Raw genomic sequence first — 16,466 nt, 5'->3', positions numbered from 1 at the left:
GGTTAGTGTGAATTCATTTACTGTACACACTCAGGCAAGAAATTATGTCACACGCTCAAAGACTGAATGCAGACCAATTGTTTGTATAAAAAGTTGTTACTTTGTTATTTTTATTACTCGAACCAAGAATCACTTAGTGCAGGTAAGTTACACAGTTTGCAAGTCTGGCAACACCTTTCAAGAATGCAATATGGTTTTGTAAATGCAGTAAATACTTTACAGTTTTAAGAAAGCTTTCTGGAAATGTCAATCAGTTACAGTTTTTAGAGTTTTGCAATATTAAAGATAGGCAATGCAATGTAGTGTTTCAGTTCAATGTATTCCTATGAAGGAAAATAAGGTTGGTGACTTACAGGTAAGTACCTGGTTTTGTAGTTCAGTCTTGGGCTGGTAGCACTTACACAGGGATCAGGTAGGTAAAGAGAGTGCACCTTCTGCGGCACAGGGGCTGGAGGGTGCAGAGGTCAAAGGAGAGGTTGGGCCAATGTAATGCTATGGAGACAGGGTGTACTTGGAAGAACACCGGTCACAGGTAGGTACCTGTGGTTTCTGGGTCAGGGCCCAGGGATCAAAGGTAGGTCCCAAGTAGGAACCAAAAGCACACCTCCATCGGCACTCAGACGTCAGGGTGCAAAGTAGGCGTAGGGCTCCAAATGCAAACAAATGGAGGACGTTGGTCGGGAAGAAATGCTGCAGGCTTGGACCAGGAGGCTGGACGAGGACGACCAGCGACTGAACAGGTATATTGGATAGCTGGGGGACACCGTCAGCTGGGCTCCCTAAAGTAGGCGGTGGATGATGCAGAGGTGCCTTTTGGTGTCTGGTTTCCTTAGCTGGGTCCGGTCGCAGTCGGGGGGGACCCTTTGAGTAGAGGCTGCAGGCTCGAAGGAGGAGTCTTGGAGAGGTCAGCCACCAGTGCAGATGAGGTCAGGATCGCCGGGGGAGACGTCTCAGGGCAAGTAGTTCACTCTCACTTAGGCCATGGGTGCCGGTAGCAGAGTGGTGCAATGTCACGGATCTGCTTGGATCCAGTGACTGGTGTTGATTTCTTTGCTGGACAAATCCAGTGTCCACAGGAGACTGGAGTCTTTGTTGAAGACACCGCAGGTCCTCTGAGGTTCTTGAGGTTGCTGGCTGCGGGCCACGCTGATTTATGGCAGCAGGGTCGCTGGAGGAGGAGACAGGCCAGTAGGGCTGGGGCCAAGTCAGTTGTCGTCGTCTTCTCCACAGTTGCACGGCTTTTCGGTCCTTCTTCTTATTAGGTCGCCGAATCTGGCGAGGCAAGGTTCTGGATTGCCCCTAAATACTAGATTTAGGGGCATTACAGGGGTGTGCAGGTCGGGACTAATGGGTCCGTTCCCTGGGGTGTCTACACCCCCTATTATGCCACCCTCAAGGGAGAGGGGGGCATAGGCCTCTTCCTGATTGGGTAAGTCCCCTCCTCTTCAAGATGGAGGGGACTGAGATGTGTGCTCCACTTCGCCTCCCCCACCTGAGGGGTGGGGTTGGCAAAGGTGGGCACACCTTCCTTCCTGGCTAGGTTTTCCCACCGATTCTCCTGCCCAAAGTGGGGGGCAGAACCGGTGGGGACCAGTTGCTGAAAGTAGCAAAAGGCTGGGGGTAGCTCACAAAGGCGGCAGGCCTTTGAAGCTTCCTCTTTGTGGACCCTGCCCATCCTGGAGGAGGAGGCATAACACCTCTGACCAGGATGGACTTTGTTTCAGCACCCACAGAGTGGAGCCACTCTACCCAGGGGTCCAGAAATCTCTCTGGTGGTGGCAGATGGCTGGTAGCCAGTCAGGAACTACACCAGGGCTGGTCGTTTTTCAGGGGCATCTCTAAGTTCGACCAGTTGCTTTGAGAGTCGTTATTGCGATCGGACGTACATCAATCACAGTGCATACGTCTGGGTGGACAATCTCCACTACGAAGTGCATCTCTTATCGTGCTTTGCATATCCATCTCATTCATTTCAATTTGAATACAACATCTTCATGCTTTACAGAAACTTATCGCCATTTTGAAAATTTGCCTATACCTACTCTTTATTGGTTGGACAGCTATTGCATATTCCTGCACAGATGCCAAATTCCGGCACTGGTTTTGAAATTGCGCCATGACCATTGGTGCTTAGCCTTTCGATTGGCATAGGCGATTGACATCTTAGTTGCCCTGAAGAAGTCCAATGTTTAAATGGACGAAACGCGTTGGCTGATTTTTTTTAATGAATGGAATATAACATAATAAAGGAAGAAACAATACCCATGAACTGTATAGACACTGTCATAAGGAAATGTCACATTGGATTGTGTTACTTTGACTTGGTTTCTATTTATGTGTGTCCATTTGTGGTGCAGCTCCTATTGTGTATTGTTGCATCTCTAAGATGCCCTTTGAGTGCATTTGACATTAAATGCCACACTGGTATCAATGTAGGTTTACTGTGCTGAGAAGTTTGGTACCAAATTTCCCAGTTTTCAGTGGAACCATTCTGGGGCTGTGGAGTTAGTAATGACAGACTCCCAGCCTCTATACTCAAAATGGCTTCACTGCACTTACAATGCCTTTGAATGGCACAGACACTGTAGGGGCATATTGCACATACAACTATACCCTCAACGGTTGTATGGTGCACCCTGCCTTTAGGGTTGTATGTCCTGAAAGAGCGGTGACTTACCCTTGCCACAGGCAGTGTTGGTGGGCATGGCCCCCAGGGATGGGTGCCATGTCGACTCTTCAGTTTGGTCTACACCAGAACACGCAGCCTGCAGTGGAAGTGTGTGGGTGTTCAGGTGAGGGGTCCCTGAGGGTGGCATAATACATGCTGCAGCCCCCACGAGCCCCTCTCTGGTCACAAGTCTGTTGGTTCTAGGGGTGCCTTTTACAAGGGACTTATATATGACCCAGAGGTGTGCCAATTGTGGAGACAAAAGTACAGTTTTGGGAAAGAACACTGGCCATGGGAAACTAATTGGCAGTGACCCAGGCCACACTCAGTAAAATTGGCATCAGAAATCTGGCGAAATGTTAAGGGGTAACCTTGAAACAAGGGGCACTTTCCTACAATGGGAGTAGCAGAAGAAGCTCCCGTCATGTAAAGAAAAATAATGCCTCCCTTCTGCTGCCTTTGGCCTCCTTCTACCTGCCCACTGGCAAGAGAAAAATCCCCCAGAGCATTTTTATCACATGCTCAAAGCAGTCAATAAATGTTTGCAGATTTGGGACCGTTGTTTCCCGCAAATGGGGGAAACCATGCAGAATTGGACTCTTGTTTCTAAATTGCACATGTTATTCCCCTTTCCAGGGAAAACGACCTGTAATCCCTGTGGGGAGATACTGCCTGGTGTCTTATATTCCAGCCCCAGTGTCTCCTCATAGAGATAAAGGGAACTCTTAATAGGGTCCTAAGAGCAGAAATGAGCCATTTCCTAGATTTCTCAATTTTTTTAAAACCTCTTTTTATTGAAAAATACAGAAGCATCAGGGGTAGGCACATACATACAGCACCACACTTAATTGATAGTATTGGAGATTCATCAGCACATTCCTCCATAGCACCGATGTTACAACTCATGGTTATTGGCCCTAAAACAACTTTTGTTCTCCAAACAGACAATCTAGGCCGCTGTCGGTCTTCCAATGTGTCCATATCTTGTCCCTCTTTTTGGGGCTGTCGCGGGGTGGGACTGTAATAGCAGGAACCTTGGCCCTAGTGGACAAAGAAGACGATTAGCAGAAAGCAAAATGGTTGCAGCCTCTCACAGTAGAATGCAGCATTCAGCAACTCTGCTTGTAGTATGTATTTAACTGTACAGCATTGAGTTCTGCTGTGAGATTCAATGTGGGGTAATTTTCCATAAACACAAGCATTGGGCTGGGCAATACCTTATTTCATCTGTTGGCTGATTGTTGAGGCCTTAGGTCTTGCTCCCTGTACTGCCTCACTGAGAAGCCTGTGACTGCTCTGCCTCGCTACCCTGAGTGCCTAGTGCAGAACGGGTTATATTTAGCACAGTTTTAACAACCATATTAGGATGGGCTCCAAGACACTGGTAGCGAATGACCTGAACCACCACAGATGGAGTCCAGTAGCCCCTGTCTGCCCTGTGTCCTCCCCCTTCTGACAAGGGACTTGGGGCCATATGTAGGTGGCGTACACTTTACCGATTCTTAAATACCGAATTTTACCGATTCGGTATTTAAGAATCGGTAAAGTGTATGTAGGTAATAATTCGGTAAATGTTACCGAATCGGAGTAAGTCGGTAATTACCGAATCGGTATTAACCGATTCGGTAATGAGGCATACCTTCCCATTGATTGAATCAATGGGAAGGTATGCCTCATTACCGAATCGGTAAATACCGAATCGGTAATGGGGGGAGGCATCATCATGGGTGGCAGGGTGTCACATTGACACCCTGTTGCACCCCTGATTCGTCCATGTGTGCACATGTGGCGCACATACATGCCCTAGGGGCATGTATGTCTGCCACATTGCACACTTCACAGGGCACAAAAATGCATTTTCACACCTAATCGTCATTTACCACCAACTATTAGTTGGTGGTAAATAACGAATCCCCACACCCACCACACAGTCCCCCTACATCTCATTTCTGTATTCGGTATTTACCGAATCGGTAAAATTACCGATTCGGTAATTTTACCGATTCAGTAAATTACCGAATACAGAAATTATCCCCCTACATAGCAAAAGCCTAAATACCGGTCGGTAACGGTATATTTACCGAAAATCGTCCGTTACCGACCGGTATTGGGCTACCTACATGAGGCCCTTACATTCTAAAAATATTCTTTTGTTGTTGCTGGGTATGATACACTGTTCAGATGTGTGTGACAATGTGTACTTCACCACAGACCGACAGTGCTGATAATGATATACTCTGCAGCCCGAAGCTTTGACACACTCCTTCATTGTTCACATTACTGGGCTCAGTTTTTGTCCATTTACGCTCCACATGACTCTACTTCGGCCTTTGCTAATGGCCTTTCCCCTTGCATGATGTTGTATTTTTTTGTACACTGCCCCATCGTTTGCATCTAGCTGACTGGAACTGTTACCTGGGACGTGAGTGGCTACTTGCTCCTGCAGCAGGACTCGGAGTTCTCTCTCTCTACTCTGCCACATGCACTGGTTCTGTGGGCAGGCAAGGTGGCTGTGTATGCTTGGCAAGCATAGCTTCACGTACCGACTCCTCCATGTACTTCATGAGGTCTACACTAGTCTAGCACAGATGCAGCTCACACAGTTTTTCACCGGCGTTCCCAGGTGGTTACACGGCTGCCCCACTGATGCTGCTCATGCTGGGACTTACTGCATATATATTTTAGGTTATACCACCCTTACCTGAGGTTTGGCATTAGTAAAAGTCTGTGATTGGTGTTTCTACAAATAAGGTATCTTTAGTCTGTGTGAAGGCTGCAAAACACTCTTATTTATTAACAGCAGACTTGCGTATAGAAGGGTGCAACATCTTCATCAGCCTCCGTCTCCCCAGAACCTCCACGGTGCATCCCATGTTCCATGAAATGCATCTCAGAATTGTGATGGGTCGGCATAGGGGCAGCACTAGACCGCTGACCTTGCACAGTAGAAGACCGTACTGCGCCAAGTTTCTACAGGGCATGCAATTTTGTAATGACCACAGAAATGTATTTCCTGCTGTAGCGGAGTAATGGTGTAGGTACTGTGGTAGACCTCAAACTATTGTTATTTTGTGATTGTCAATGTCCTTTTACAATTGGCTCTAAAACCTACTGTTTTCTACCAAAAATATTTGCAAAAACATGTTCTTAAATCTGCATCAGTTATCCCTATCTCCTTACATGTTTTTAGCGGTGGTAACCTGCCCCAGTCTAACCTCCCTTACAGTGGCTATGTTCATGACAAAGATAGATTGCTCCATGACTCAAAGTTCTGTGTGCACACCATGGACATTTCTATCGCTCACATTTGTGAATCGAGGCCAGTATTAGAAAGGGTCTAGATTATCAGAACTGGAAACTCCAGACTCAGGGCCTGATTTATATGTTGGTGGAATGGGTACTCTACCCCAATGGTGACGAGTACACGTCCCTCCAACATAATGGTCCGTCTCTGATGACCGTTAGATCCCCTCCAACGGCCTGACGGTGTAACAGCTGTCCGAGGTTGATGTGTGTCTCTCCATCTTTTTTTGAATGGGTGGAAATACAGGTCAGTTTTCACTGCCCGTCACCCCCAGGAAAACTCCTGCTGTAAGGGGGGAGTAAAAACTTTAAAATGCCCGTCTCCTTTGGAGACAACTCCCATGCAGAGGGGAACATTTTTGTTCTCATTTTCAAAAACAAAATCCCGCTTTGCGATTTGTTTTTGAAAATTTAAATAAAGTTGTAACTTAGCTGTACGGGTCCTTCATGTTTGACATAGCCATAAGGCAAAGTTACAGTGCATGATAGGAACTGCCTTGACACATTTCCTGTTGGTGCATTGAATGTCCACCAGCCCGCCAGGGCAACGGAGTAAAATACTTACTCGCCTTGGCAGAGAACGGCCCGACTGCCAACATTTAAATCCGGCCCTTTGTTATACAGTATGTACTGCACTGGCTCTCACAAACTAGTCCTTCTTACAATCTTCAGCTGTAGGTCTCATTCCTGCTGGACTGGACAAACTGAAGACGTCCAAGTCTACTACAGTGTTTGTCTCTTTTCAGTCATTGGTCTTTTTTCTAATGGTGGTGGGAAGTTTGATAATTCCTGTCCGTTGAAGGTTGTGGTTTTAGTATCTTGGACACATTTATCTTCTGAAATTACTTGACACTATTGTCAAGTAATTTTACATAAGACTTTGATCTGAGGCATATGGGATATGAATACAGCAATTGTAGACAAAAATAGTGTTCGTTTCTATTTTCTTCTGGCAGAAAAAAACATGCACAACAGTCTTAATTCAATATATTTTCCACTTCAGGAAGGTGCTCTGCTGCCACATCTCCATGGGATTGTTCACATTATTCTGTCTATCGTACAGGGGATCCAGATGCTGTTTCTGGGATGAAACAAAATACTACAGACGACAGAACACCTTTCCAGCAGGAGGTGGAGGATGAAGGAGGAAACCCAGGTGAATTGCTTTTGTTAGTAGTTGGCTGAGCGATACCAGGGCAGGTGGGCAGGTGGGCAGCTGGGGGATCATCTCACAATTTGTTCAAGATGTAAAGGAACAGTCCCAGCTATGAAATAGCCCAGAACTAAAAAAACCTGTGCAAACAAACTACACATTCTGATCACTTTTAAATACAACCGCAAATGTTTTGTGAATCATGAGCTGTGTATTTGAGCTGAAAGACAAGAAGAGATATATAGATTTGTAGAGGAACACAGCATCCATAACATCATCAAGAATAACGTTTCCACATTTTAGAATCCAACAACTAAAGAAGATGAGCATATCCTTAATGAGAAATATATATTTTATATAGAATGCAGGCATGAGCGGAAGAACAGGCCATTATAATGAACCTACAATATGGCTTCCGTAAGGGCCTGGGCACAGTCGAACAAGGCCTTAATTTACATATTTTATTGGACAAATATATTAGGGCAAAAAGGGATAGATTCTTTTTGACTTTTGTAGATTTAACGGCGGCATTCAACTGTGTCATCCATGGTAAGCTGTGGTTGATTTTAGAGGGCATGGGTGTAGATATTTTTAATAATTGCATTTTTAAGGCAGCTCTATTAAGGGGCAAATGCGAGGGTTCGCTATGGGGTGGGCGGCAAATGCACAAGGCACTTTTGAGTGTTAAGAATGTTAAGAGGTATGAGGCAAGGCTGTGTCCTTGCCCCGTTTCTCTTTACATTATATATAAATAATTTAGAAACTATTTCAGTTAAGGAGTGCAGGGATTTGCCGACAGCAGCGAGGCTCTCTATCCCTGCACTCCTGTACGCGGATGGCACAGTTTTAATGGCCCGTACGCCGCTCGGTATCCAAAGGGTCGTTGGTTCTTTTTCTGATTATATGTCAAATTTGGGGCTCACAATTAACTGTTCTAAAACATGTGCAATGAATTGCAGGGTAGGATCTAATAAAAAGATTAATACCCTTTTTATAGATTTGAGGCCAATTGTGAATGTACTAAAACATTTTCCTATTTAGGGATTTTATTCGATCGGTCAGGAAGATGGACTCAGGCAGTCAAAGCCAGACGGCTATTGTTTATTAAGTCACTGACTGCATTATCAAACTTTAGTAGAAAACTAGGCAGACGCCCACCGGCGGAATTGCTACACATTGATAGGGCACAATGCGTGGCAATTTCCGCCTACGGAGCAGGAATCTGGGGTTATGCCGATGTAAATGCATTACAGATTGCGGAAAATATGTTTTTCAAGTTCCTTCTGGCTGTACCGGATAGCACTTCAACATATATATCTGCCACTCGGAACTGGGTATGCCATATTTAGAGGACACGATTAAGATTCAGCCCGTCCTCTTGTGGCACAGAATTTGGACCGCAGATGAAACTGCTTTTAATCGCCATATTTTGACAGATGCCCTGGGGATTAACGGGGTTAAACAGATAAGATGCCTAGAATATGTTAAATTGTTTTTATTAAAATTAGGACACTTAGAATATTTTAACAAGCCTTTTACAATGTGCAATGTGTCCAGGAAAGATCTTAAAGTCAGCTGTATGCGTCTTCTGGGTGAAACCAGAGCTGTAACTGAAATGAAAAAACCTACGGTCCTAGCTCATCATCTTAGTCTGTTGACCCCAACTATACAACCATATATTTCTTTAAGTATTAGCGATTATTATCGATTTTTATTGACACGTTTCAGGCTGAATATTCCGAATAGATCCTTAAGTTTCCCCGAATTAAATGACTGGTCAAGAGCCCTATGTAAATGCCCGTGTGACGATGTTTCTGTACAGTCAAATATACATATATTATTCTCCTGCAAATTTTATATTGTACAGAGAAAGAGATGGCTTATTCCTGTACTAAAAAAACTAGGATTGAGACAATGTCGCCCTGCATTCTTGGCACTGCAATTCTTAGAAAATGATATCGTTATTGCCTCTGTCACTGCTTTTAAAAGAAATGTTTTTAACTTTCGTAAATCCATCATAATGTGATTTTATTTATGTAACTAATTTGTGTCACGATATGATCATGTTTTTTATAGCGGAGTTTTAATTACTTGATAAATGCACTGTGCTTTTATGGTTATTCTTTACAGTAACCGAATATTTATATAGTGACCTGTCATTCAATATTTCATATAAAGTGTAATGTGACTGCAGGTCGTATCCATTATTTAAAATATACTCTTGTTTAGGACCTGTCATGCTATGTCATTTTTTTCACATGAATCATACGTTGACTCAAGGCCACAGAATGTGAGGGTGAGCAGTAGACAGATGAACACGAAGGCCAATTTAGGACTCAGCTAAAATTATTATAATGCTGTATGTGAACCAAGCTAAACTGCCAGTTGTTCCTGGCTGTTGTTGAGAGTATGAGTTGTAAGTTTCCTCTGTGTATCTTGGTGTACATCTGCTGTAGTGTTAAGTATTGTGGTGGGACGGGAAGTATCAGTCATCCATTGGTGACACTTGCGGAACTCCTGACCATACTAACCCCTCGTTATCCTTTATCTGGAGCAGGCACCACCACATCTTTAAAATCAATTTTCTATGTGCAGCACCATAAAGGTAGTACTACCCTACATCTCTACAGCCCCACCATATAACGATAACACAAATACTACAGCACTCACATCATGTACAACACCACAGCATATTCCTTAATAGGTTTAAGTCTATAGTTTGTGGTTTCACTTAAACCATGCAAACATTTTCATTTTAAATAGTGCAACATATAAAATTAACAGTGAGCAATTTTTTAACTACACCCGCATAGTCAGGAGAATTTTGTACCAAAAGTAAGATGACATTTCTCGACTGTAGCCAAGGCTGACATTATTAACGTCATCTATTTAATCCATGTAGCTGGACGTTCCATCCAACATGAATGGGACATCAGGCTACATCAGGCTACAAGGATATATGCTTGTCCTCCTCCCACTGTTGGACTTCTAAGAGCAAGTGAAGATCACATGAGCGTAGGCCATTGTTTTCCCATTCCGGTCAAGTGATAGTCGGAAAACATAAATATTATCACTGTTCCATGTCATCTTCTTTTGCTGCTCACTGAAGTTGTGGAATTGGAAGGAAAGAAATCCTGGCTTTGCGACCTTACAAGAGAAGCATCTTAACTCCAGTATTGCAGTGTGGCAGAAATGTTTCTGGTGCAGAGCAACAGCCCCCTCTTTGTAAAATACGTTGTTAACATGTTAACCCCTTCGCTGCTAGACCTAACCCCCCTCTTTCCCCCCTGCTAAGCCTTTTTTGGGCTATTTGGGCTAGTTCGTGCTTAGGCCCCTGTAATGTTTTGTCCATATATGGTATCCACACCAAATTTGCCAAAAAACAGCTTAATTTAGTTTTTGGGGGAAAAAATGGGGAAAGAGTGCTTCAGATGAAAGCACCTGTTTTTTCCCCTGCAATCTGTATCAACAAAGGGTTTGTGGTGCTGGTATTAAATTGAAACTAAGCAGACAAAGTTAGTCAACTGACAAAATGATCTCTGGCGAGGTGCCTATTGGACATCAGAAATGGGCAACATACCTCTAGCAGACATGAACGTTGAAAGCCTGTATGTCAAGATTGGCAATCAGCTCTCACTGTTGGCCCAAATATAGGCAGTAGTGTCATCTTATATGCAGTACATTAAAATAAGGAGGAAGATCATGCTGAACGTCAATTTTGAAAGTAGACATCGAACGGTGACTGCACTAATTGGGTTATGTTCAGATTACGCATATGTATTTTAACTCGAGTTCCCCAGGCTTCTCTGAACGAACTTCAGGATATCCAGAGCACAGCAGATAGCCTGGTATTTACTGTTCCTCATTTTGCCCATGCTATGCACGTTGTTCAAAAGCTCAGCTCACTTCCTGAAGTTGACGTCTAAGTTTCAAAACATAGTGCATTGTTTTCAAATCTCAATCCATTACAACCTCTAGATTCATTCAGAGGAATCTCCAAGACTTGAAGATATTGAAGAGATATTTGAGGCCATCTAAGGCTAATCTCATTGTGGATCCTAGATTTTGTAAATCCTTATCAGTGCGGCTCTACTTTATAGGTCTAGTCCGCGTGAGCATGTGCTAGTGCGTGTGCTTTTGCTTTTGCTTGTGAGACTTTTGTTTCCAATATTGGGCTTGGATCCCACCGATTACTTACCATTTGTTGGCTTCAGTGTCACTCTTCTTTGTTGCGTCCTAACTGGCCAGCACAGATGAAGCATCACTTCCGTTCCTTTCTGTGGAGCATGGACTAAGCACCGATTGATTCTACTTAATTAGTGCCTGTCCGCAACTCATGCCGTGATTGAGGTAATATTTCTTCACCTCCCCCACTCTCCCTGCCCTCATCTGGTGGGCTGTCCCTGGTTAACATATTGCATAACAGCACGCCTTGCTGTGCAACATGGATAAAAAGGCGCTATGACCCTGTCGACGCTGGCCGTGTCATAGCACTTTTTTCCTAACTTTAACACATGTTGCACAGCAGGTTGTGCTGTTGTGCAGCATGTCTTAAAACATTGACAAAGCCTGTTGTTCTCACATAGGCATGACCTATTGGCTTTGCCAATGCTTGTTTTCAATGCAGCCAAACTCTGAAATTCCCTGTTGCTGAACATAAGTTCTGAAATGTTCCAACATTATTTTTGATGTTGGCTCAAAGCCCGACTGTTCAGACAAGCATTTGATGATTACTAGATTAGGAGCTTCCAGTTTGCCACTCTCTCTTACATATGGAATAGCACGTAATAACCATGGGTAGCGCGCTCTATATATTATGTTAATGTAACTTGACAGAATACCAAATGGACTCAAGACTGGAGAGGGGAGAGAAAAGGATGAAGCAGCTAGTAAGGAAAGAGTCTGCACAAGGGAATGGACGAGACAGAGACAGGATTGTACTTCAGTTGAAGATGAGTAGCTTGAAACCTTAAACTGTGGCATTAGATTAGATGTAGGTTAAACAGAAATGTTTTCATTTTTTTCATTAAAAATCAATAGGGATTCGGACAGTCTCAGTTCAACAGATACTGAGTTCCTTAATGCCGTTGCTGACCCAGAGAATGTTTGTGAGGCTGGTTTCTGGGCGTTGAACCTCCTAGTTTCTAGGTTGAGATTTTGTAAACTCTGTAGATTTGTGGTGCCTCCAGGAGAGTAGAGCCACAGGTTTATTGGGCTGTTAGAGCAAGCCAAAATATATTTTATTCTGGCCTCAAGATGGAGCCAGTGGAGATATTTATTGCTTTTCTTTGTGCCAGAGATGATGATGGGGGTGAGATAGGAGGAAGGCACACTACTCAATACAGTTACCATATACATTTTTGGAATGAACCAAAGAGTGCACTACTGATTTGATAACTTCATACCGGTGAAAGGCTTTAAGGTTTTTTTGACTGTGTATATTGTTGCTTAGGCCTTTGCATCAGTTTGATATTTACGGGGATGTTAAATTCAATCCAGATTGCCAGTGGTCATAGCTGGGGAGAATTCATCATTGCTGAGTTCTAAAAGCCACGCCTCATTTATTTTATGGCTATGTTGGATTTTAATTAGATTGCACTGTTTTCTCTGGAGTAGTCTTGAGGAGAGAGATTAGCACACATCCATTTTTTTATATTTGTATACAAGCACCGCGTCATGGAGGTCACATCTTGAAGAGCTGAGATCATAAGGTACATCTGAGTATTCCATGTGTATTGATGAATGATCAGGCCAATTTCCTTCATTAGGATTCTCACTGGCTTCATGTTCAGATTAAACAGCACCAGAGCTAGGATTGAGCCTTGAGGGCACCACAAGTTACCAATGTAGATTTAGATGCATGTTTCCCAATCCTAACCAATTTCTTTTGATTAGCTAAAAATTAAACAAACCACTTCAGTACTACCCATTCAGTGTACATGCGTGGCTTACCCTCTGGTGATCAGTCATGTTAGATTCAGCCGATCGATTCCAAAGGATGAGCTGGTGGGCTACGCCTTCACCTGGCATGCAGTGGATGCCAATGAGAATTTTAAGAACCAATCTATGCATGTACGTAAGTGATGGACCGATCCATGTGAATTGCAAGAGTTGGGAAAGAAGCTCTTAATCAAAGTGCCTTCTTCTACACAAGACTTTCAGCTTGCCTAGGGCAGATCGACCCCATGGTCTACCCACGTGTGCCCAGTAGAACAGTGGCCAAATGCAGGTATTAAAGGCTGTTATCGAAAAAATGACTATGCGACCACCATTTTTGGTATGGAAGCTGAAGATTGTTTTCTTCTTCCTCATAATAATGTTGGTTCTCCTAAGTTGTAATGAGTTTTACAACTCAATGTACATGAGTCACTGGCACGAATTCTAAAATATCAGCCATGGAAGTTACTTTCACCTCATCTAACTCACCATCGGATCCTCTGATATTGCTTTGTTCCAATCAGGTAATCTTATCTTCTTTCTCACCTCTTTCCACCAATATTGTTAAATCCACTATGCTATTCCTGAAATCCTGTTCTCTTCTAGATCCCTTCTGTGTCTGCATTTTCCACGCTGTAGAAGATATAATTGCCCCTTCTTGAGCAATCTTATGAACCTCTCTTTTCAGCAGGTTGTGCTTCTCACATCTTGGAAGTATCATTAGTTGCCCCACTGCCGAAGAAACTAGATGATCAACCTAGACTTATTAACTACCATACCAGTTCACTTCTTCCATTTGCAGCCAAACTAGCTGAAAGGATAGTCCAGTGCAAGATCACTGAACATCCTGATTCACACAGGACGGCTTTTGTGCTTTCCAGGACTTGGAGGTTTACATGGTAGCACTGATGAATCCGGTTTGATAACGTTCAAAACAAGGAAGGTGCTTTGGCCTAATGTTGCTTGATCCGTTTCCCATTTTTGATACTGTGTCTCATGTGACTCCAGCTATTAGATAGCACAAAGCCTTTATTTTGCATAAATGCTTCTATTTCCTTACTTCATTTTTAGACATCTGCTGTCAAGAAGTATCTTATTTTCTCTCACTTCAATTTATATCACATGGAGTCCTCCAAAGTTATTTAATCTTTACATTGCTTCACTTGTCAAACTTATTAGATCTTGTGGCTTAGAATTCATGACTTACAACAACGACACACAGATTATTCTTCATATGTATCTAGATCCTGCTCACACGCAATTCAGCTTCTGTGCTTGCGGATTAGAACGAGTTAAATGGATGAATGCAAACTTGCTGGCTAAAGCTTAACTCATTAAACTGAAATTGTAATCATTAAGGGCAATGATAAGGATAAATAACAGATGGCCTTCTGAACAGTCACGCCAGTCGCCAGTAAACTTGTAAAACTTCACTGGCTACCAGTAGCCAAGCAGTCCACCTTTACAAGCTTATACATTTGCTACAATCGCTCTATGGCAACAGTGTGAAATGATCAAGAAGCTCTTAACAACGTATCCTTCTTCACTGACTCTTTCCTCATCTTCCCCTCTTTTTCTAAAAGTGCGCTTTAGTTGGAGACCCCCGCCAAGTCAGCAGATAGTTCTCATATGTTACTACTATACTCTGGCATTCACTTCCTTGCTACAGTGACAGCCAATCACTTCTCCTTTAGGAAAATAATCAAAACCTGGCTTTATAGGCTGGAGCTGGCTTATTCCACTTTCCCAGAGCATCCGGATACAGTATCTAGTCATTGTGCATGCTACAAGTACCTAAAATAAATTCAGAAAATATATTTGTCAATAAAGAAAACTGAATATCAATATTCTTTCACAGTTGCTTGGCTAGAACCATCATTTAATCCTACTGCTTCATCATAATCTTTGATAATTTTCCTGTTTCTTTTTAGGCATGTTTGCTCAACATATAGCTTATGTGCCACAGTGTGGGCCTCCCTCTACATTCCAAGCGGCCTGTGAAGCAACTCCTTTGTCTGGCGTGTGAACAACTATAAAAATATAAAAACATTTCTTTTAAATAGTAGATATAACGATTATACTATAAGTAGTCATCTTCAATGCAAAATCCACAGGTTTTTAAATCCTGCTGACAGGATTGTAATCTATGCCTGTCTACATGCAGTTATTTACCCACTGAATAACTTCTGGATAGCAGGGTAGGGAACGTGTGAGCAGCAGGTCACACAAGAATTTGCAAACATTGCTGTATTCACTGAATTTCTTTTAGGACACAATCAAGTAGCTTGCAGCATCTCTGTTACTTGCAGAGTATCCTACCACAAATGTTATGTGTAGTATATTTTTTAGTAGTTTCAGGACTGATAGGGCACACTGGGCTAGCATTGTGACAATCGGAGCCTTTCACCACTATTGTTCTGTGTCTCAATCTTAGTACTGAGCCCAAACCTGAGCCCCAAGTGCATCCCTGTAGCGCATGACGCTTTAGAAGGTGAAGTCGAGCAGTCCAAGGTGCACTCGGGGAAGAGGTGTCGGGTTAGTGACTGGGAACTCCATAAGACAGCAAACCAACGTGAATAAATACATTTCCTGCTAGTGCTTGTTCTTTAAAAATGCACTGTACTCAAGTACACACACAATATCATAGCATCATATAGCTACATTATGGGTATATTATGGGTTTTTGTATAGCTCAACAGTGGTTCTAGTGCGACAGTCCCCGCTGGTAAAAGACTAATGTGGTCTCAGAGGGATTTCCTCTGCAGCTTTTTGGTCAACTATATCCATGAGGAACAACCCAGCCATAATTGTTTGCTGGTGCCCATAGCCTCCCCAGTTCCTCTTCTTCAACACCGCTACCCCTCCAGTGTATCGGTTCACACCTCACCGTCTGTCAACACTTTTCAGTGGAAGCCAGCACCTGCCATTGTAGTTGGTCAGTGGAAGCAGCACTGCCCTGGTGCTGCGCGCCCTGAACAGACTGCCGAGTTGAATGGCACGGTGCTAATTGTATCTGTGGATCTTGCTGCTTTGTTTCTTCCTCGGACGCAGTCACAAAACTCTCCATCTAAACTAACCTAGGGACCTACTTCAAGTCACAGCAGCAAATGCCTTTTGCTGTCACAGTGTCCTTTATTGATTTTGATCTCCTCTCAGCGCATTTGTAGATTTCTTTGTGGTACAAAGACTTTGGTTGGAATTTTAGAACTCGGATGCTTCTGAGCACTAGGTGGTTACAGCAGAAGCCAACCCTGTTGAGTTCCACAACATCTTAGTTGTTGGTGCAGACACCTCCACTGCTGGGTCAGAAAAGCGCAGTTGGACCTCACCCTTGACACAGCAGTCAAGGGTCCTCATCCCTGTGTCACAGCAGTGGCAATGATTAATCTTGAAGCCTTTGCAGTA

General features: G+C 43.4%; 1 protein-coding gene across 1 annotated transcript in view; it reads left to right on the top strand.

The window, feature by feature from the left end:
* LOC146800026 (uncharacterized) overlaps positions 1-16,466 on the top strand; it is a 139,092-nt gene that overhangs the window by 107,165 nt on the left and 15,461 nt on the right. The window contains exon 4 of the mRNA XM_085623699.1: positions 6,975-7,127. Within this exon, the coding sequence (XP_085479825.1) occupies positions 6,975-7,127 (153 nt within the window). The remainder of the gene's footprint in view (positions 1-6,974; positions 7,128-16,466) is intronic.

Source organism: Triturus cristatus, chromosome 8 (genome assembly GCF_964204655.1).
Source record: "Triturus cristatus chromosome 8, aTriCri1.1, whole genome shotgun sequence".
In the NCBI taxonomy this organism is placed as follows: domain Eukaryota; kingdom Metazoa; phylum Chordata; class Amphibia; order Caudata; family Salamandridae; genus Triturus; species Triturus cristatus.
Note: the sequence above shows the minus strand (reverse complement) of the source record. Positions and strands in the feature narration are given on the sequence as shown.